This window comes from Solenopsis invicta, chromosome 11 (genome assembly GCF_016802725.1).
Source record: "Solenopsis invicta isolate M01_SB chromosome 11, UNIL_Sinv_3.0, whole genome shotgun sequence".
NCBI lineage: Eukaryota > Metazoa > Arthropoda > Insecta > Hymenoptera > Formicidae > Solenopsis > Solenopsis invicta.
In genome coordinates, this window is record NC_052674.1 from 7,786,817 (window position 1) to 7,812,067 (window position 25,251).

General features: G+C 31.8%; 1 protein-coding gene across 13 annotated transcripts in view; it reads left to right on the forward strand.

Moving 5' to 3' along the window:
* Window positions 1-25,251, forward strand: part of LOC105205519 (glutamate receptor ionotropic, NMDA 2B) — a 198,741-nt gene that overhangs the window by 158,929 nt on the left and 14,561 nt on the right. For all 13 annotated transcript variants that reach the window (XR_005575926.1, XM_011174895.3, XM_039455310.1 and 10 more), the window contains 4 exons: window positions 126-540; window positions 2,476-2,659; window positions 3,217-3,355; window positions 16,448-16,677. Coding sequence is in view for 12 of the 13 variants with exons in the window: in XM_011174895.3 (XP_011173197.1) it covers window positions 126-540; window positions 2,476-2,659; window positions 3,217-3,355; window positions 16,448-16,677 (968 nt within the window). In the remaining variant the exon portion in view is untranslated. The remainder of the gene's footprint in view (window positions 1-125; window positions 541-2,475; window positions 2,660-3,216; window positions 3,356-16,447; window positions 16,678-25,251) is intronic.

A 25,251-nucleotide genomic window follows, 5' to 3' on the forward strand; every position in this document is an offset into this window, starting at 1 on the left:
ACATAAAAATATATATATTTTTTTTTTGTTACATAAAACTAAAATTAAAGTCGAGCAGAAATATATAGTCCGTATATGTACTTCGTCAACATTTATGGAATGACGGAAATTCCGTTGGTTTTTAGCGGGCGTCACAGAGCAGTCTACAGCTGCAACTGGCACCCTCGCTGGAACATCAGACCGCGGCGATGCTGAGTATCCTGGAGAGGTACAAGTGGCATCAGTTTAGCGTAGTCACCTCGCAAATAGCTGGTCACGACGACTTCATACAAGCGGTCAGAGAGAGAATCTCCGACATGCAGGACACATTCAAGTTCACCATACTAAGCGCCATTCTGGTTACCGAACCGCACGATCTACTCGAACTGGTTAACAGCGAGTCTCGAGTGATGCTACTGTACTCGACAAGAGAAGAGGCTACTCATATCTTGACTGCCGCAAGGGAATACAAAATTACCGGCGAGAATTACGTATGGGTCGTCACGCAGAGCGTTATTGAAAATCTACAAACGCCCAATCAATTTCCGGTCGGAATGTTAGGTGAGTAGCAAACTTATTCGTATCCACGTATTTGAGACTACATGAGCAGATCACTGCACTTACATATCTGTAAATTCACATGAGTTTAAATACCACATGACTATGTGTACGAATCCCAAGCTAAATTATCCGCAAACTATTCTCCACATTTTATAATGCATAAACAAAGTAAATTACGGGATGTTTTAATTAAATTTTTCAATAGTTTCAAAAACATTCTGCGGCATTTACATATCCGAGAAATTAAATGTTTCTATTGAAAGCCTTTTTTCTCGCTCTATAAGAAAAGATTAATATTTAGAATATTAAGAATTACGTGCATTTATGTCGAAGATGAACTGGTTAAAATAATATTCTTTATATTTATAAGACGTAACACATATGCATATAATAAAACAAGAATTCTGATTTAATCATTATGCATAATCTCTTTCAATTTTAAGCGTGTAAAGAGCAGAGTGTATTTATAGTGCACATATGTTAGCATTCAGAATATGCCTTTTGGCTTATCGGTAAGAATGCATGATTCTCGGGTAGACTGGCGAGTTATTCACACCGTGACCAGAATCGCAGAAACAGAAAATTGATTCTTTCCGTGAGAATTTCCCAAGAATATCCTTGAGGGAAAAATAAATTCGTCGAATTCCTCCCAGTGAGCCACGTGGAATAACATAACTTGGATTGAATCTCTTGCGCCTGAATTTCCACGAGCTAAAACTAACGGGGTAAACTCGTCCTACATAGATCGCAAACACCTCGCACTCTTAAACACGATTGCTATGAATCGAGCAAAGCAAACGTTGCTTATATTTAAAATTCTCTATCACTCCAATTTTATTAAAAGGCTACATATTCAATCGTTGGTATAAATCCACGTTTATTTTAGCTAATACGAAAAAAATAAACATTTTATATTTTTCATCAAAAACATGTTCTTTTAGCTATGCAAAATTCCTAAGCGTGGTCTTATGAAATTCAAAATTTTTCTATACAAATGTTTTGCTGAATTTTCACAGAATATTTCATCCTAAAACATATTTACACAATACAGGAAAATTTTGTTGACTGATTTCCATGGGTCAATTTCTGACCGAATAGAAAGGACAAGGCAACTCAACAATTCTCGAGTGAGTCGCCAACGTTTCTCGGCCTTGTGATACATCGATTTATCTTCACTTTTCTCCCTCTTCCTCGCGTCCTGCTCACACTTTTGATATTTATGGAAATGTAGCTGGCGCAGTGTGTCGCGTAAAAATCTGGCTGAATAAAATGTTGTAAAATGCAAGTTCTACATGAAATTTCTTTGCAAAAAGAAGTATACTCTTCATATGTATAAAAAACGAGATAATCAGGAAATATTTTTAACATAAATGAAACAAAATCGAGAGCAGATATTATAAGAAAAATTTTTTGCAAAATTGGATAAAATTTTTTCTATCATTTTTAGATAAAAACTGAGAAGATTTTTAGTTTTTTTTAATTATATTTAATTTATCTTTTATTAATTTTCTCCCAAAATATTTGTTGTTTCTACCACTTACAAATAAATATTTGATATTTAAAATATAAGTACTATAAACAGAATTGTAAATTTATTCAGAAATATAAACGATCAAAAAAGAACAAAGCAAACGAAAATTCAGTTACTTCAAGAATTCAATTTCTGTAAATCGCAGGCTCATACGAGATTACGAGTTATCAATCAGCTTAAGCAATAAGCTCTATATTGGGAATTAAAATACGTATCTTATAAATTATTTTCAAGCTCGTTCAGTTATGTTTGTCCGTTTCTATCCAATTAACATCGACAAAAAAAAAGGAAATTTTTTATAAACTGATATGATTGAATTGGTCATTGTGCAAATCTTGCATATAAATCTCGCAGGTAATCAAATTGCTTTAACGAACTCGTCCGATATCTTTTTACTGCTACAGGTGTACATTTCGATACGAGCAGTGAGAGTTTGGTAAGCGAAATCACGACAGCAATCAAGGTCTATGCTTACGGTGTCGAGGACTTCGTCAATGATCCGAAAAATGCGAATCGTAGTCTGAACACTCAACTGAGCTGTGAAGGCATTGGTGAATCACGATGGAGTACAGGGGATTTATTTTTCAAGTAATTTCACATAATTTGCTAAAATATCGATAGATTTGTTCATGCACTATTCATGCAAAATTTTATGTATAACAATTTTCTTTAAGCAACGTCACAGAAAATTTTTACAAATTTTGTAATAAATTAACATAATTTTGTAGATTAAAAAAATAGTATATTTAATTTATTATATAATACAATATTACAAAACAAAATTGTTTATTTGATTAAACACTTTGAACAGTTAAACAAATGATTTATAATGCAATATATTATTTAGTAATATTATAATTTTATGATATCTATATGTATAGATCTCATAGAATTATAATATTACTAAATGCTGATGCTTTCTAGAAATTGTCAGACTTGAATGGCTCATAACATATGTATATTATATTTAATGTTTTAATATTACTTCTTATACATATACATATTAATATTCAATAAATATTATAGTATTAATATCATGAGAATTATAAAATACATAATGTATATTAATCTTAACTTTAATTTTAATTTTTATAAAAACTTTGCAATGTTTACTCTATTCATTGTGACGCATTCTGTATCTCTAGATATTTGAAGAACGTTTCCGTCGAGGGCGATCAGGGGAAACCAAACATAGAGTTCACTCAAGATGGTGTGTTAAAAGCGGCAGAGTTGAAAATTATGAACCTTCGGCCAGGAGTTAGCAAGCAGCTCGTCTGGGAAGAGGTAAGCTCAAATCATTTCGTATGCACTTTACCAGCCACGAAACTTTATCTTCCGAAAGCTATTGCTAGTCGCAACGCGAAATACAGCTCCGAACGAGATCGTACGCGAATGTTCACAAATAAATACATGAAGACGAACGAATAATTGAACTAAAGCACCGAACCAAGATTTCCCGTCATTTTCGCAGAGCGGAACTGAATTTCATCGCGACATTATTAATGCAACGAAACATTTACATACATTTGCATAAAATTTGTATAATAGAAAGAATTTCTAGTGCAAAAATTGGATTAAAAAACACGAATTTTCTATTATACGCCAGTGAATAACTCACTAAAAGTGAGTTATGCTAAAAATTTCTTGTTTTGGCTAGTAAATTATTATAGCAGAAAAAAATAGAAATTGAGATATCAAATATTAATAATTCTTTTATGTATAGTACAAAAACTTTTTAAATCAAATTTTTGTGAATTAGACAATTTTTTTTAAAAGCAAATATATCCTGTATGATTGACAAAAGAATTGTACATTGAAATACGTAATTAGTAAAGCAAAATAAAAATAAACTCACCGGTGCAAGGCTTGATTAAATCAAAACTATTGAATAAATAAATACCGGTAAATATACGCAATGAACGGAAAGTTTTTTTTTTCGTCGCGCATGAACTGGCTTCAAGCCGAAGAAGCGTTATCGAGTAAAAATGTAAAATTTATCGCCCTCGCTGCCGAAAAGGCTCAAAGGGGCTGCTCTATATATAACTTCGTGATCGTCTCTTTCGTTACGTTGAATTTATGGCGCTGAGCCGCGGAATTGCGGTAAACTTTAGTTTCTTTTTGCATACAATACTGACGATATTCCTTTTGCACTCTGCTCAACGGAGAGAACCACAAAATGCCGCTCTATTAATCGATGAAACAACTTCATCATAGTCCATATCCTTCATCGTTTTCACATCGTTACGGCGGCGCCGGATCATTTACGGTAATAAATTAATGCGACAGTGGAGGCTTCCATTAATGTTCCGTTGCTCGGGTCTTCCATCTAGCGTACGAAAGCCATGCTCTGCTGCAAGCTGATGCTTTCTAGAAATTGTCAGACTTGAATGGCTCATAATCACGTTATGAAATGCTCAGTAAGATATTTCAGGCCGCACGCGTTTTCTTCGCGGACAGAAACGGCACAGCACAATTGTCACGTACGCAGCAATTGAGAGACTACTGCGTGATGCTTTGTGGCAGATAAAACTAATATAGCGTCCCTTTACGTGCGCACTGGAAATTCCCGGCAAGAAATATTTTGTATTAGGAAAATTTTCTGTTCCCAAAAGTTTGTGATATAAGTTTTGCATAAAATTAGATACTGGAAAGTCTGCACTATTTGCAAACGATTGTAAATGCAATTGCATGTGGGATCTTATACTACTATCACACTGAATTTTTAATTGTCGTTATTATATTTTTATCAATAATACATTGATTCTAGTTTTATTATTCAAATTGTTAATATAATTGATTTATTTATCGGTATTCTGTTTTGACAAATAGCATGAAACAAGCGAAACGTGTAAAACATTTCAGAATTTTCCTCTTTTTTGCACATTTTACCGCCATAACGCAACGTATCATTGAATATTCGTCGAAAATTTTTACTACATTTGTAAGTTTTAACAGCGATATCGAGTTTTACAAGTTTGATAGGAATTTTGCCCGAAATGTCGACAAAGTTTAACTCTCCTGCTTTCGACATTCCTCTCGCGACACGAATCCATCTTTGTTCAGCGAACCGTTTCATCCAGGAAATTCTTTCGTCACCTCATTAAAGTTTGAAATGCTTGCATTGTGAGAACCACGACGTCTCGACACAGACAAGAATTTATCATCCATCCGCTTCGCTAAATTCGCCATTTGGAGGATGAACTTGCCGTTAAGATAAATTTTCTTTTTTTTCTGAATGGCTGATAAAGCTTTTATACATCGCGCAGGCTATTCATAATATATTATGATCCGTGCCGGGGTACAACGCTTCACAACCACCGCGCATCGCTCTGATAAAATATTGTTCTAATATTCCCGTGCCCAGTATCAACTCCAGGAAGTCTCGAGTCTTTTCCGTGTAATACTATTATTACAGTACGGTTCTATAATAACACTGGATGAAATAACAGAAATATGTTTATTGTTTCTAAATATTACTTATTCACAATGTTTGTAAAAATAATTTAATCATTTGTGTTATTCTTTTTTATTATCATTCATTTTTCATGAAGTAAATGTAAGACAAGTTATTCTTTAAATAGTTTTTTTTTAAACTTAGTTTTTTTAAGATTGAGAAACTATTCGAGTTAAGATACGATACATTACGTTTATCGAAAGTGATTTTGACATTTCGTGTTTTGTTCATTAATCAAAATTCGATCATGACAATGATCAAGTAACTTTACACAATAGAGATTGATGTATAAAGTTTCAATGTATATAGATATCTATGCGTCTGCAACATTTTAAATAATTTTCTAAAAGCTTTTATAGTAAATATGTTTATAAATAGTTAACTTCTCATATATTGGCTTAATACTCTTTTTATTTGAAAATCTTTGAAACATATGATACAATAAAGAAATTAAGAATACTATAAAATATGTTTAAAAGATTTTATTTTATTTTATTTTATAAGAATCTTCCTCTAAATTTAAAGAGCCAGAATATTGAAAAAACATAATTTTAATTCAGTTTAAAAATATTTTTATAAAAAGACATTTTTAATTTTAAACACAAAACGCATTTATACAATGCTTAATAATTGTTATAACATTTAAAAAGTTATATACAGAATATAGTTCAAAATTCACGAACCAAAATGATATAGTAAGAAAATTTTCACAAAATTAAGTAACAAGTTATTTGTTTTTATTTCAAAGTTGTTTTAAAGATATAAGAATTAAAAACTGGTAATTACAGATCGCGTTATATTTAAACGGTCACCTGTCCACGAATCATATATCGCGGTAGTAATGACCGCATGACAGGTGCATGACCACCACTCTGTGATTAACCAGCGCTTTAAAATTTTATATCTTAAAAATTGCGGTTGGAAATAAAAATTTTCAAATTATTTTTTTTATTTAATTTTTCAAGAACTTTCTTGCTATAGTACTTTGATTTACAAATTTCAAGACAGCACGTAAATATAAATTATTTAGGATATCTAAATATATAGATTTAAATTGAGATATATCTGAAATACAAATGTATTTAAACACTATTTAAATAAAAAGATTATTACACTGCCCAAGTCCTATTTGTTGTGACACATTTGCGCTTATCTTGGCAAAGCTATAATTAAAGTCCTATTAATCCAGGACCTAGCTCGTCATGTAATGAAAGCTGCGTTAAAATTTCATTTGCTGTCCTGCAACCAGCGCGATGGAACACGAAACTTTATTACGCCAACACGCGCGACTGCCTCGATTTTAGCGATTCGCGTGCACTAGTCACGATTTTAATTATTTTTTTTAAAGACGATCATCTCGAATACTTTGCCGCTCTAAAAATCACAATCTATTGCACGCAATCACACTCGTCAACATCTCATTTCTAATTATATCTTCCGTCCGTATTACGTCAGTATAAATCATCACAGCAGATTTCGAAATATCAAGATCCCATGTGTTTCTATTTTTCAACTCATTTTGACAGCGACGTCCTTCCGTTTCACTGTCCAAGAAATAATTAATTAGAGATATCAAACGGATGAACTTGATATTTCCTGTGCAAACCCGAGTTGACAAGTTAATAACGAAGAATAGTATAATGTAAAGATGTAGAAGGTAAAGATGCGTTTTAAAATTAAAATATTAAATATTTACACTTTTTCTATTTCATTATTTTAATGAGAAATAGTCGTTCAGGCAAGCTTTTTACAGAAAAAAAAATATATTGCATATTGGATTTAAAATTTTAATAATATTCTTCTTGTACATAGTGTGCATCAGCATGGCGTAAATAATGCTATTGAATGCAAGCTGCTTCATATTATGAGTTCATTAGAATCTCAAAGGCATTAAAATGTTTTGCATCTTTATAGCGGCTGCATAATCAAGTTTACAACTATATCATGGAAATTAAGATATTTTAAGGATATTATATACACTGTTAATGTTTCAAAAATATTATAATTCTCTTATATAATTATTAAAATATGGCATTATAATGGATTTATAAGACAAAAATTATTTTTCAAAATACATTTATTTTTTAATTTAAATTGGAGTTGAGAAACTATATTGCGCTGAATTATGTATGTTATAATTATAAAAAAAATTTGGTTTGTCTGTTAATATATAAAAATATATAAGTACAATATCTTCTCTTTGATCGGCGTGATGGCAATATTTTTATGAAAAAAATTAAGTCTTTAATGTATCTTTTAATTTAATAGATCTCTCTTTGAGATTATAAACTTTTATAAGAAACATTTCTGTTTCATAATAGATTGATAAATAGATTTATCCAATTTACAAAGTTGTTCGTGCTGCAGCTTAAAGGAAATCTGATTTTCCTCTGATATCAATCCTCATATATAAAGACGTCAAGTGTTCACGACAAAATTTCAACGGCGCCGGTGATGCATCATTTTCCGGCGCGCACATGTTTCCTCGTACATTTTGCTACTAAATTGCCGGCCTTTTGCAAAATAAGCGGATTAACGGATCAAAGTCGGCCCGATGCGAGTGGTATCGCGCGTGAAACGCGTCGATCGGCTAATCACATTAGGTACGTCCGCTAAATCCCAATTCTCGGTGCAAGAATCGCACCAAACTCGCCGGAACGCAGTTTACTCCAGACTCTCCTGCATTCGCGCAATTCGTGCGAAATTAGGTCGTCACTTAGGAAGCTGCAGCTAGAATTAATTAGTATGCATGCATTGGCGGGATAACGCGCGATGCGACTCCAACAATCAACTGTACATATATAAACGCACGTGCGACCGAGCACTCGCCATTTAGTCGATATTTCAAACATACATTTCTATGTATAATACATATGTATGTCTTATGTTCTCTGTCTTTTTCTTTCTTACTCCTTCTCATTTTTATACAAATAAACTGGATGATACGCTTAAGAAAATAATTACTTTAAACATTTTTCACTATGCCTAGTCAAAAATATTTTATAATAAAATATAAATATTATTGATATAATTTATCTTATTAATTATTTGTTATTTATGTTTTATTAATTTATAAAATAATTTATTTAACAAGTTTATATTGTCCAGTTTAAAAATTTATTCTTTATAAAAATTTTATGATAATTAAACAATTTATTTACTATCATTATATTGACAATTAATATTGAAAATTATGTGTGATTAAAATACATGAGAAAAATTGCATTATAAATAATTATGGAATTTAATTTAAAAATATTATAAATTCATAAAATTTATTATCACGTTTCTTGTGGTATAAATGTATAATAAATATCGATTGTTAAAAACACAAGTAATTTAATAACACCTAAAAATCTAAGAATTCAAAATTCAAGCAGATATAAATAATATATTTTCCATGTTTGATCAAACAACCACTTTAACCAATTGCTACTATCTTTTTCTATAAAACAACATATTTTTTCAGATATCGGCAATTAAAAAGTATGTGTAATTGATATGTGTTTTATTATACATTGTATAAATCGCAATTTATTTATGTTTTCATTTTACAGTATCTTTAGATACAGACAAAGGATTTTAGAAATTTATAAAAGTTTTTTACGTTTATTTTTTTATTAAAAAGTAATTAAAAATAAAACAATAATCATTGTAATAAGTTATTTAACATATGACTTACAATTAGTTAATAAACTTATTTTTATTACAATACTCATAGATTTCAAGAAACAAACGATGCAATTAACAAATTCAATTAATGTCAAATAAAATAAATAAATAAAATATTATATATAACGTATTTAATAGTTATACATTTGATATTAGTTGATTAATTCACGTTTGTGTGCATTTAATTAAGATGTGCAATAGTCAACAGAATGAACACATGAATACCAAGCTGAATATCGATGCCCCCTTGAACGACTGGTCAAAATCAACAGCATCGTTAGTAGAACATTGACAATCAATTTTTACTATTCACAATGACCATTCGATTTCCGATTTCTGATTTTCAATGATACGCGACATGGTCACGTTACTCCCAAAATGTTTAGATTTTTTACAGCGTGAAAACTATAACGGAAAAGTCTACGATATAACTCAGCAATTCTCGCCAAAGTGGTCCTTTATTTTTGCACCGCTACTATATCGATTTTTTCCATTGCGCCCTATATTCTTCCAAACAAAAACGGATTCCGGGGATCCTTGGCAATCCGGAGGATTACGCTGCAAAATCCTTAGTGCAAAATCGGGTAAGATAACAAAAGATGACCAAGAAAAGAAAATTAATTGAGGAGATAGAATGTCTGAAGAAAGAAGGATCATTTATTGAATACTTTATCGGAATACCTGTAATAATCGAATAAGTTTTTAATATATTGTACACGACAAAAGGAATACAATGAGAAACAGAAGTGAATGGCAACAGGTATTACAAGTTATCGAATGTAACAGATGATAATGTGATGGAAATGAAAAAATTAATTCTTCAAAGTATCAGAGGAATTTTAATGCACAGCAAAGATAATCATTTTATAAATATACATTTTTCTTTACGAAGAGATTTGATTTTCAGATTGTAATACATTTAAAAATAGCAAAAATATAATTTTATGCAAAAAGCATGAATGTGATGTCATATGCATAATATCTGTGCTTTCCAATAAACTGTTGCATTGATTTTTTTGTATTAATAGCACTTTAATAAAAATGGAACTTCTATGTAATCTTTTTGTCACGATGTTGTCGTGTCTAGAACGAAGGATGAGATGAGTCACTTTCCGCAAACAACATGCACAGTGGCTGGTAAACGATACTTGTCGTGTCTAAATTGTTAGCTGTGAGCACGGGACGAGTAATTAGTCAATTATCGGGAACAGTGAAACTGTGCGAAACTGCCTGCGGAATTAATTATTGACGATATAATGTTGTGGTCACTTGAAGCTTTTCGATACCGCATATCATACGTGTGATGTATGTGCGTGGTGACGTGTATCCTAAGATAGATACAGTTTGTGCGCGAGCGTTGCGAATTAATTAGCGAAATTGTTCGAATAGCGCTATCCGACACTTCCATTTACTAGTCGACGGTGTTAATTGGAACAGTAAATCGGAAAAGTAAGGAAATAGATTGGATTTATCTATCTCGCTTATAGAATCATCTATCTACATTCAACGTTCTGATTTTGCAGGGCGTTAAAGTAACTTAAGAAGCAGTATAATAATTTGTGAACAACTATATTACAGTTTTTAACGTGCAACTAGAATATATATTTTTAAATAACTTATAAATTTGTATTTCTCTTAGATAAACAGATATATTGAATTTGTATGGTATTTACTGCATATAATTATTTGTTCTTATCAAATTATTTTGCTTTAACCTGTTTGTACTTATTAAATATTATTAAAATATATTTTAAACGTACATTTCTGTTAATTTCAATATTAGCGATTTATAAATTTTAATATTTTTAATTATATAATAATAGAATTCCCTTTTTGTAATACAAAACATGCAATCATATCATGATGTTTTTATTTTAATTAATTTAATTAGTCGAGAAAGTTATTATTCATTTATTAATATAATAATTTTTATTTCTAATATATAATGTGTGATTTTTAACATAGCGGAAATACAGTCTCGCAAAAAGGGGGCAAAACTACTGCAATACTATGGTTCTTTATCATTTTATTTGACCAAGAATTCGAACTCGGCAGCAATTTAGAGTGCGATAACTCGTCGAATTTCCGGCGGAAACAGCACCGCGAGCGTACACGTGCCGCGTATGCGTTTTCTCCCGCCATTCCGTCTCTTGAATTACGTTCTTTTCCATTCGCATTCCTGATTGTGATAGCCCCGAGGGCACCACGACCTCTGAACGAACTCAAAAATTGCCCATCTCTTCGAGGAAGATGTTTTCCGAGGCGGAAATTTAAGTCGGAAGTTTTACAGATTAGAGGACCGTAGCTGACTTAACGGGACGGCTGGAATCATGCCAAATACTACGGGATGTATCGTCGCAAACGGCTCCAGTAAAACGCGGACAATGTATAGCCTTAATCCCCGTTTTCCCCTGACCTGACCGAGCTTATCGAAGGGACAGCTATTGTGGCAACTTTATGTTGCGGTCGAAATGCTGGTGGGCCAATTAACCTTTTGCAAGACCACCGCCAGTATTCTTAGCACAACGAATTCTCCCAGAGTTTTTGCATCACGCATAGTTGAATCTTTAAACGCACTCGGGATAACGTAATTCAGAATGGTAAGGAAGAATGATGACCGAAAGTTATGTTGGGAACACGCTATCCGACAATTGTTTAGTATTACAGTACTCAGTGCTCGTTTAATTATTTACCACAAAAGCTCTCTACTCGTAAGTTAATATACTGACATTTAAATTGGAAATGTACATAGTCAGTTAAAAAAAAAAAAAGAGTCTGAAGATGTAAAAGCAAAGCTACAAACGCATTATAAACACATTTTTCATAAAAATATAAGTAGAAATTAACAAATATGCTCTACATAGATTAATATACGAAGAACAATTAAGATTGGATAATTATCGCGTACACTCAATGTGTCAGCCTGCATTGTGTCATAACTGTGTAACTGCTGTGATTATTGTAGAAAGTTCGGGTTTCACCACGGTGCAACAAACTGGTTAACAAGATGCAGCTGCTAACGTGTCACGAACTAAACAGGCGGCGGAACTTATAATTAGGGAACGATGCAGCAACAAGAACATGATAATTAGGAGATATCGTAAGATTTTACGGTACATCACGTTAATTCCACGTCAAAAGAACATCTGTAATTGCCTTGACGAGAGCAACATGACGGAATATCAACGTCAAAGAACGCGTTACGTCATATCACGTGGTATAGTTAGCTCAATATAATCTCGACTCGTGTAATGAACTTGTAATCTGTTCATTAATTCACGGCATGTTAATGTAGTCATTAATTCATCACCGGCGCTTTGTAACCGGCGCCGTTGCACGTGACATTTTGCGAGATATTTCTCAGCAAAACTTTAATTTCCGAGTCTTCCCTGCGGTTTACTGACCCGCGTTATCCGCGACTTAAATTAAACTGAGTAACGAGCAAAAGCAGAAGGAAATACGTATTATTTATTTTGTTGTTAATTGTTGCCATGGGTTAAAATGGAGATGCAGTTTCGGTGAAATTGCAGAATTGGATTACGTGAAAAAAGAAATAAAGATGCAGCAATTGATTGGAATTTTAATTCATATTTAGTTTATGTAAATTTGCATCTCAGAAATAAATTTAACATTATAATTTAGCGTAAAACTTATTAATTGTTATTAATCATCTTAATTATTAATTATTATTTTTATACGTTGAATAAAAACTCTAGATTAAATGGTACATTAATGTATATACGAGCCTAGTTTACTGTGTCAGATCTGATATTCTATTATACGATTTACGACAGCGTGTCCCAAAATTTATGATTATCCTTCGTATCCTCTCAAAACACGATCTTGTTTATTGAATATCTCGTTTGTCCAATATCCCGTTTGACATTGTTTTCATTGATCTCTCTGTTGGATTCCGTGTAACCGCGTTAGCGCATAAATACGTACGCATCTGTCGTAATTCCGACATAAACGAAGGATTTTCCATAATGGAACATACAGGGCATAGCGTCTGCGTGCATTAATTCACAGGATACGGTCGATACGTGAGCGAAAATCTCTAAATGCACGTAATGCCGGATCCTGAGCTTTTAATTACGAATGCATAAATCTCCTAGATGATCCTCGGCATTCGTAGAAGGAAGGTTGACTTTGATTGAAGGGTCGTGCGTTCTGATTTTTTTTTTTTTTTTTTTTTTTTTCGTTTCTTCGCACCGGAACGAAATATGTACGATCATACTACCGTACACGAGCATGTATATGAATTTTCATGGCAACATGCTCGCTGAACTCACTCCCCTGTGCAGTATCGGTTTCTAATATGTAGATGTCTCGCTCGCATCACCAGTGAGAGCTTTACATATTCAGAAGTTGAGCAACACTCGCACTAGAGCGATGCAATTTCATTTTATTGGCCCATCGCACCTGAAAAGTTGCTATGCATTCTGCAAGAAGTCATTTACCTTCTTTATTGTAGTACACGGCTGCCAAATAAATTTTGACGGTCCAGCAGAGACAATAGCCGCAATGCACGAGACGAAATGACGGAAATGTACAAAGCGACGAACGTTATGTTGACAAAGTAAATAACCTGTCCTAGTTTGGTTCCTTGTTCACATCACCGTAAAATTACCTCTTTGAATGGAACGTTTTGGAATGTGCGGAATAAATCAATTCGCGTTCGAATGCACTCGATTAAACGCATCGCATGAGAGTCAATGAATAGTCGATGAAGTGTGATAGAAATAGATACAGTCTGTTTGAAGCTTCAAACTGAATATATAACTATTTTGAAGAAAATTATGTTATAATAAATACAGATATCCTGGAGCTTGTGAAAAAAGAATAGATTTGTAGATGTTTTATGTAAAACATTAAATATTTGCACGCAAATCATATAAACATTAATTTCTTTATAAATAATAAAAAAGAAATACAATTTTTCTGTTTTAGAAATCTTTTAAAATTAAATAGTGCTCTAAAATTATTTATAGAAAAATTATACATAATTCATTATTCATATAACACTTTACATTATAATTCTTCTTTCGTTGATTTTTTTATGATGACACTTGTGTAAAATAATTTTTGGTTTGTTTGTTCTGAATATTTTGAATAAATCGATTTTCAATAACACGTAATGAGAACAAAAATGGATATTGCTTTGCAGAATCCATTAATTAATAGATAACTTTCAGCTTTTCTATTTTACCTTTCGTGAGCATACATAAGTATAATATTTTTTGTAATAAATTTAAACATTTATCTTTAATAATCAGAAATCAATATCGTTGATTTATTATAGAAATATGTTATGTCTTTTTCGGACACCAGATAAAAGATTTTTTTTCATTAACTTAATTAGCAGACAATACTTAATAACTATACTTTTTTAAATATTTAGAAAAGTTAGAATAAAGAATATATATTTTAAAAACATTTAAAAAATATTATTTGTTGATTGGGAATTAAAAAATATTATAATTACAATGTTATTAATTAAAATATTTTATTATTAAACTTTGTTGTAATATTAATATTAAGTGAATTTTTATATAAATAATATTGTAAAAATTTATGATATTTTAAAGAATTTCTATATTTTAAAATTGCCTGTATTAAAAAAAAATTATCAAAAATGCTTAATTTTTTTTTGTAATAATTTAATCGATAGAATTTAAAATTTAATATAGATAAAAAAGATTAACAAAATTTCTGTATGCGTATTTTATTTTGTTTGTGATTATCATCGGAATGGCACAGTACGCGCGTTTGCGCGAATTTATGATTATTAAAAATTGATAGGTTTTATTTTTCAACGAAGCTTTTACGAATGCACTACGATGGATGCAAAAAAGCGGGCGTAAGTGCACTTTTCAATGCCGCCCACGTGTCTTTTCGGCGCGGTGGGCACGTATTTTCATCTACATGACCTGGGTCGACCATAAGCTTCAACACGCAGAAACGTCTAGCGTATGTGCAAATGGTTTTAATTGCCGACGTTAATTACATCCGTTATTTCCACATTTCAGTAGCCCATTCGTTACCGAATTGCCGAAGGCAAAGCTACAACGCTCTTATCAATGAAAAACCTACAAAGTTGATAACATTGACATACAAATTATAAGATCAATATTTTTTTAACGAATTGTTGAAACAAATTGTTTATAATATAATATTTAAAAAAATAGTTATGTATAATTACAGAGAGTAATAGTTATCTAAACTTATTAACGTCTAATACCAATTTTAGACCAATTTTAGCCTTCCGCTAGACGTTGAAAGAATTACTTTTACGTACTCTCGCGTAGTTTTACATAATTAAGTTTCCACTTTCACACTATCCCAGTTCATTTTTCCACGGTAGTAAGCAAAGTGACTAAAGTTTCTACCGATCAGACCAATCATTATCAATGTTAAATTTTCTAAAACGATAACACTGGCAATGATGGATGTATTATAAAATTTTCATCGACGTAGATTAATGGCGTTCCATTACCGAGTACAGTTTCGTCTGAATAGGAAGTAAATTGCGTGCCCGATAGTGAGAAACGATACGCGTGGGAAGCAAGCAAGTTGAAGTACACGACCAATTTATATCTCTGTGTAACTAAACCTTCTTTCCGGATTCGTCACAGAGCAATTCGGAGAGAAAGAACTTCGTAATTTTACTTCACGTTATATCTTCATCGCCAACACTTTCTGAAAACAATTTTGCACGCAATTAAGTATAAAACGCCGGCATTACGAAATTTAAAGCAATAAGGTTGAAATTGCATTGCTTTGTGCACACTAATTAAAACACTCTGAGCTTGTAGAATTGAATATTATAAGGAATTACTGAAAAGCTGATTATGACTTCAGGAAAGGTACCTTTTTCAAGTTATTTAAATGAATTAAGTAAGATTTAAAAATTTTAATAGTTTTTTTAATAGAAAGCCGTAGAATATTCTCATCAAGGGTTATATAAATTATGAATAGAAAAAAAGAGAAAGAGATAACTTTCAAATGATTACAAAGATGAAAAGAGTCATGCTAGAAACCTTCTAAAATTTTCAAATTTAACGCAGCATAAATTAATTTTTTAGTAATATTCTCAGGATGTTGCGTTAATAATTAATTTTTATTTGTACTATTTATCAAAATTTCAAACATTTTAATTGCTAAAACCAAAATTATGCTAATAACGTTTAGAAATGATGTATTACAACTACTATATTTGACCACATTTGCTTTCGTCTGCTTGTCTGTAGATCGGTGTCTGGAAGTCCTGGGAGAAAGAGGGTCTGGACATTAAGGACATCGTTTGGCCGGGCAACACCCACACTCCTCCGCAAGGCGTGCCGGAGAAGTTTTACCTCAAAATAACCTTTCTAGAAGAGCCGCCCTACATCAATCTTGCACCGCCGGATCCCGTGACCGGAAAATGCTTGGTAGATCGCGGTGTTCACTGTCGAGTGGCCAAGGACTCCGATATGATTGGGTAAGTATGCAACGTTGGATTTTTTTGTTGAAAAGACATATTTGTTAAAACTTTATATTGATATTTAAACGTTTAAATGTCTACAAACCTACGTCTTTGGAAACTTAATTTCTAAAATGTTATTAATGATACTCAAGATATTTGCAACTTATCGTTACTCAAAAGTTATTTGCAACTTAAGTGTTTTTAGCATTAGAGAAATTAATAAAAAATATAAATCTAGTTAAAAATTGATTTTTATTTTTGTTTTATTTTTATAATTGTTTTTTTATATATCAAGCATTTTTTTATACTATTTATTATTGCTTTGTTAACTTCTTTTGTATATTGAAACATGTTATATATGTTGTTAAAATCATTTGAATCAGTAAAAAATTTAAGCATTATGGCGACAACGCGTCTGACCACAAGGGAATTGACTACTGAGAAATAGTGTCTGACTAGAAATGCATTATTACTACTTTATTCCTTCATTACTACTTTATGTAATATTCTGTGAAACTAATAACACTGTGTTTTAATTAATTATAATACTTTTGATGAAGTAATAAAGTAGCGATAAGATATACAAAAATAATGTTGCGTAAATTTTTACTCATTATTTACATTAGTTAATTTTATCGCTAACTCAGAGGAAACTGAACCTTTACTGAATGATACGCAACCCGAGATTAATTAACTCTAATAATAAACGTATACTACGTAATAATTTATATGTGTAATTTATTATCACTGCGACATTACAAGTGCGAGAGCGCTTTAGTTCATGACATTTCGGGGAAATCGACTCTCTACGATGGACTCCGCTTTTAAGCAAAGGCCGAATATTAAACTCGAACATCATGGTACACGGCACACTTATTTCATTTACAAGGGAATCCCAGTAAAGTACACGTGTCGCTTCTACACCAAGTCGGAAGAAGCCTCGTGCACATCCAATCCAAAATTAAAGGGCCGGTCTTTGAAAGCGTTGGACAGGCGAGACTAGACTAATACTCGTGCTTCAGGATGAGGAGTTGACATTTATAGTGGCGTGTAATGGCATTTATCATGCGATAAACGAATCACTCATTAGAAAGCACTTTACCTTTGGTAAATCTTATACATTTAGCTTCTAGAAAGATATCGCGAGTGTAATAGAACGTTTATGCAATAAGAAAAAAAAATAAGAAAAAGGGGAGTAATATCGCTATTATCGCGATAGTGATTTTGTTCAATAGTTCGAACGCAAGTGCTATTTTTATCGGGTCGTTCATATCGACCTTTGCGTTGAATGCAAGCTGCATTGTTGAAATTTATCGAGCGTGTTCTTGAACGTCGTTATCCAATTTGGAGTATCATCGATATCGTTTGAGGTTACAGCCTCTAACAGACGTTTTCTGCATATAACAGTATTTATTTGCGCGAAACCGGGTCACGTAATATACGTTAAAAACTCTTTCTCGCCTGCAGTCTCTATATAGTATAGTATAGTGCACGCGACAGCTGTTGCTGCGCTCGTTTTCAGTATAAACTCGAGAGTCTGCGAAAAAATCTATTCCTCTGTAAAAACAATACAGCATTTTGTTCAAAATAGTGCAAGGCAAAGTGGCACTCCATATTTACCATATTTCTTCCTTTTTAACAGGAAATTGTTGAATCAACAATTTATTATATTCATACGCTATTATCTATAAACGAGAATTAAATTGGAAATCGATACTGCAAATGATTTCTGTATTTCTACACGCAGCATAATCTTTTAAAAATGTTTATCTTGAAAGAATTACAATTGCTAGAAAAATTTGCTGTTTACATATTTTATAAATTATTTGCATTTATTTTTTTTTATTTGTAAAATTTTATTTAATTTAATAATTGTTTTGAATAATTTAGTTTATATCACAAAATTATAAAATTTTTTCTGTTTTTTTAACCGTTATTCCAGTAAAGTCTCTAGATACGAAATTAAATTACGAGTTATTCGTGACGCACGAGAACGGAAAAAGGAAGACAACGATTTAACGCGTATTTGTACACGTCAGATCCAAGAGTCCGATTCGAATCGCAATTCGAAAATAGCCCGCCAACAAGTTTCCCAAAGGCATTCGTGAGGATAACAGCGTGGAAGTAATTGAAACTCTTCTTCTCTCGAGAGAAACGCAACTCGTGCGAAGAAGCGTTAGGAAATTACGGTGGAGAAGGAAACAAAGCAGATACAAGTCGATTTTCTGCTTCAATTGTCGGTGTCATAGCAATCACTCTGCCTACGGAGAAATTTGAAAAGAACGGACATCGGCAAATTAATAATGATGTGCAGTGCAGAATTGTAACGATTTGTTACATTTAAAATAATGTTTATGTTTTATTTTAAATGTAACAAATCGTTACAGTTACGTGACAACGAATAGACATATAGAGTCCTATTAATTTTAAAAATGTTCTCATGCGCACGAGCCTTGTTTATAATTCTGTATATGTGTAACTTTGCTTTGTTTTGTAATAATACATATTTTTTTTTAATTTTAATAAAACATAATTCATTATCAAATCAAGCCTTTTTTAAAAAAGTTTTCTAAAAATTCACTTTTTTAATCTTAAATATATTACTAGAATATTTTAATTACTAAATTAAAAGATTAATCTCAAAATAATTAGATAAACAACTACATTATATCGAAGTACGTTATACTATTACTTCGACAAACAGAGAAGGAAAATTAGCGCTTAACACAGTTTCTCTCGACACGAGAAATTCGGGAGAGGTATAATTGAAAATTCCGCAACAAATCCTCATACAATTGCTCGGAAAATGTCGACATGAGAATGTTATCTTCCTTTTGAGGTGAATATTGTAACTCTGAATAAAAATATGATTATGTTTGCAAAGATGAAAATTATGGTAATAGTGAGAAGTGTGGAATACAATGTAATAATTAAAAAGCAATCAATTTGCATAGAAGGCAGAAGCGAATATTCGTCGATATAATTTTGCAATATGTGATACCAAGATTTCAATTAAATATTTGCATTATTGCTATCGATATGATTTCTTTAATACAATAGCTTGTATGCAGATATTATTCACATTTTGAGTAATGAACAAGACATCCAGAATCCGGAACATATTTCTTTTACAAAATAATATTTTCATTTTATCATAAATTAAGTTAATAAATTCTGTGGAGCAAAAACGTATTTCTCTACAGATGCACGAAGAATGCATACTTAAATAAGAAAAACGCTGAAAAAGGTTAAACCATTAGAAGGAACTTGCACATTGTATTATCTTTTTTATGTACAGCGGCAACTAACTGCTGCCAATGAAAAATAAAAATTACGTTCCATCAGTCGCTGGGGGGAACGGAGCGAATTACCTAATTGCTAATTGTGTGCAGTCTGAGAGAACGGCGCGTTACTCTTGCTTAACGAATTGATATTAGCGCTGTAAGGAACTTACGAAGGTATTGCACGGTGCAGAATAATTGGCAATAAATTACACCGAACGTAACGTTTCACCGATGATATACCGCCGGCACGAATACCAATTTGTCCGCGTTACATTTTTAATTTTTCTTGGGCCTGAAGATCACATTTTCATCCAATTAAAGAATACTATACGAACGAGATAATAAATGTTACCTTGCCGCGATTATTTCCGACAGAGAAAAATGTGCCTGGTTGAAATTTCAATGAGTTCGTCAAAGTTTTATTCTGACAAAGTGAAATTTTCTCCACTCGTGTCAGCATTTAAAAATATATTAACATTATTTTTCTATTGCTGAATGGAATAAGTTATTACCAAAATCGGAAGATAAAACTCAATTAATTTTTATCGCTGTGACCATTTTTCTTGTGCTTATTTTAATTTTTTACCGTCATCTGGCAGTTATCGTAGTCACGTAATAGACCTTACGCTAAATATTCAACTACGCAGTAGTTATAATCTCCGGCAAGCAATACCGCAAGCAGAGGACATATCTCTCTATATTAATATGTAAATCACTTAGACGTCCTTTACGAGAGAAGTGGTTGAGACACCTACAAATGGTAAAGGCCGAGGCCTTATCTTGAGTAAGGGATGGAATATAAACGCGAACAAGTTCTTACGGAACGCAATGTCTTCTGGTGGCTTGGAATGCAACCGAGAGCGGAAGGAATTACATTAGTGTTTTCGTGTGAAACTAGATTAACCTCGAGATGTCCAACTTGATTTCAATGTTTGTTAGGAGGTTTGTTACCATAAATACATACAAGTTGGTTTCACAAAGGCTGGCATAATTTTAAAGAAATTTTACTCGTAACCGTGATGAAACCAGAATATAAAAACGTTTATATAAACTTGTTTTTAATCTGCACACTAAATTTTTATCGTTGTACACATCGCCGACTTAATATCAGTAATATTCGTTATAATAATTTTTAATAATATAATTTTCTACATATAAAATTAGTCAGAAGAGAGATCTGTGAAGTTTTATTTGGAATTCCAACATAACAGAACACTGAAACATTATAATTAATGAAGTATGATGGACAACGTCCATTTTGCTTGAGAGACAATGTTAACGATATAACTGATGAAGCTTCATAAACTATGTGTGCGTATGAACTCTGCAGCCTGCAACAATGTTAAAGTATTTTACGATGCAATAATTGAATAACTGATATTATGAATATTAAATTCTTGTTATATGTATATGTTTAAGAATACGATGTAAAAATATTTGTATTCTATATACACACATGTGCATTATTGGATTGCATTATATAAAAAATTATTTGTATTCTTTGACGCATATATGTATGTGAATATCAAATATCTCGTTAGTCCATTACCAAGGCATTTCCTTAATTTGGCCAATAACACTTTCCGATAATTCAGAAATGCGATAGTAATAAATGCACATGTGGTATAAAAGGGCAATAATTCGAAATAATTCAGATCTCCTTGACAATTTTTATCCTAAGCTAGTCCGTGAAACAAGAAGGCCACGTGAATATGTTTCACAAATGGATGACCGCATAGAGAGAGAAAGAGAGAGAGAGAGAGAGAGAGAGAGAGAGAGAGAGAGAGATTCCAATACTACGTTATTGTATTGCTATAAAAAACATTTTTTTAAAGGACCTCCCGTGTAATACTTCTTGAAGGTAAAGATCTCTCTTTGTAACACAAGCGTTCTTTGTAGTTCGACCTTTTACTTTCGTGGACGAGGAAAGAATCTACTTTTCGTAAAGTAGTAGCACGCTTGACAGACCGCCGAGTAATTCAATGAGATTTTTAACACAAGATTACTGAGAAAGTATGTTCGAAGGAGAGCAAAGTTAATTATTGCTTCTTTCAGAAAAATTAAATTTTTTTAAAATAAGAAAACATTTAATTATTTAAAATTTATATAAATAAGATATTAAATGCAATGTAAAACATTTACTTTATAAATTTTTATCGTTGCCGTTAAAAAACATATGTTGAATGTCTAAAATATATATCTCTTATTAAATACAACGTGCTTTTTTTATTTTGTCAAAGAAACTAAACAGAATAAAATCAATTTATTTCTTTTTTCATTACTTTTTAAATTACTTTCATTGATTTAAATATTGCAATCAACCGAAGTAATCTGAATGTTCCAACCAAACAAGTATAAGTAGAAACACAGCATAAATATGAAATACGTTTTGCTGAAGCAAAAATGAATCTCGATCAAAAGGTTAATCGCAGAAACGTGCGTATCACGTTAATACTGGCCACTTAATCTTCCCCAAAACGATTTATTTGTCAAGCGTCGAGCGACCACAATGTGCTGCGTAAAGAGCCGCTATTCATGTTTCATTTTTCATGTTTCTGATATGCGGCGGAGCGGATTTACGATAACCGGCTGTCCGTTGTGACAAATCACTGTCGTTGGGTCGATCCACAATGCGGATTTAAAGTGTATTTTTGCGTCATTCGCGGTCGTGGCAATCAACGAACTGAATATACAAATATCCAGAGTAATATAAAGTCGGTTTTTCGCATTATGAAAAAGAAAAGAAAATTTACATCAATTATAATTGATGTAATATCAATTATAGAACTGGCACATTCCCACACGTACCTCTAAAAATATCAATGTTCGGCATTGCCCAGCTGCTGACTCAAATTGCGCTAGTAAAGTTCATGAAGAATGTCGTTTTGTGTAACATATGATACTTTATGCACATATGAAAGTTTTACCTTATATTACCCGTTTGCAGTAGTAGTCGCGCGTTACCGTCAGACAAACGTGTAAGTGACTTTGAGTGTACTCCATTATTGCCGACTGGCAGAAAGAGTCTTGTATGTTACTTGTGCAAGTCGAGCACATGCATTTATTTTTGTACAATTTAATTTTTTGCATAATTGGCTTATGGAGTCGACTGTTTCATTTCTTGCACGATTATAATAATAAAAGAAACGTAATTATGAAAACAACGTAAAAAGATATTGTGTATGCAGATTGAACGATAATATGAAGAATGGACTACAAAATTTGTTGACTTAATTATCTTTGAAGAAACATCCAGGGCAAAACATTTTTGCTTCGCGTGAGCTTTATTCGATGTAAATAAGTAAATGAATTTTATCGTAAAATACAATAGATTATTCTTGCAAAATCAACATTTGTTAAAAAAAAAATTTTAAAAACAATAAACTTTTTGTTTATAGTATAATAATAAATTTTATAATAATATTCTGAAATATATAAAAAGAATCTCTTTTGTATGTTAAACTTTTAATTTTAATAAAATTTGACAAAAGTGCAGGAAAATTGCAAACAAAAATAAATAATTATTCTTACATCAATTTATAAAAATAAATCTTTAATTCAATTTGAAAGAATTGGGATATATTGGACGTAAGAAAGAAAATCAATGAAAAAGTAAAAATAAAATATTATTTACTAAATTTAATGTATGTCTGAATTAGCTAATTTGTTTAGCTTATATAAAATAAATCATTACTAAAAATATTATATAAACATTTATATTATTTTATTAAAACTTTTACGATGCAATATGAAATGTATTTGTTGCAACGATGAGCATAAAGATGTCCAAGATGTACTTAATGTCGGACATCAAGCTAGCAGCGACAGTCCATATAGACATATATATATATATATATATATATATATATATATATATATATATATATATATATATATATAAAATTTTAAAGTTATTATAATATTACATGATTTCCAAGAATCTTCGTTTAGAGAAAGGAAGCTCATTTCTGTCCCCCGGAGGCATATAGCTTCACCGTCATCCTAGTAAAAAGATATATGTACATGGTATGCAATAATATGCAAATTATAAAACGTCTTTATAAATTGCTGGTCGCATATACCTTTTAAAATAAATACGTTAACGTCACTTGTTCGATAGCAAAACAACGAGAAAGTTCGCTACGAACAGCTTTATCGATCGCGGTTTTAGAAATTCGGAAATAGTTCATGACAGCATAACCACAATCGTTTCAGCATAATTTCGAATATATGGAACGATTTATTATTATAATGATACGCATATTTAGTTTAATTTGAAATTGTAAATGTAAAAGTGAACTGGCTAAATGCTTTGAAAAGTGTAATTATCATCATTACAAGTATTTATGTTATATTTTATATTAGTCAAAGAATGTCAATTTCTATCGTTTTTAATAAAATATTTGAAAATATTATATGTATATTTTTTTGTGTAAAAATAAAATGTGATTTAATCTTTAAACGAAGAGTATCTATTTATATAGAATATAAAGCATATACAGCATAATAAGCACATAGTATGCAAGCATAATATAAATATTAAAATGATACCTATATCAGATAAAATTAATTTATGACGTCTTTTACGTATAATAAATTATCACAAAAAACATAACGCCCTCGTATTGAGCAGTGTTACGAAGTCCTGTGAAAATGTCATTTCCTAAATGTAACATCAAAATTTCCGCTTCTTATCCGACGCATTACGCGACTCAAACTGAAAAGTTGAAGGTATTACGGGCGTGAACTTCTCGCTTTTAATGCGACGCTACATATTTCTCTGCGGCAACAGTAGCAGCAGCAGGCTGCGCACTCCCTCGAAATTGTGACCACCTTTTATGCGCCGTGTGCCACTGCGGAGAGAGTGGCAATAAATGTCAGTGCGGGGCGGTTTTATGGTGGTGTGTCTGCGCTATGGTGCTTTTCTGGGCATCGTCGCCAAGCTGACCCTCGAATATGTATTCGATTTTATCACCGCCGATTCCGGCATATATTTCCATTGAGACCTGTCGCATTACGAAACATATTTGCCTTCTGTCTGTTTTACTGCCTATGCGGCTTCATTTTTATGGTCTCTCCCCCTTGACAAATATTTCCACTTGAAACAAAAGGGGCGAAAGCTTTAGTAAGATTGATACGTCCGTACAGTCGCTAAAGTACATCTGTACGTGTATTTTCATATGTTATATAAAAATATAATACATATAACATACCTTACTATATTATATTCCCCAAAAGCTTTCGGGCGGAATTCTGATTGACATAATGATTGTATTCTCTTTATATTCACATTTTATATTTACAG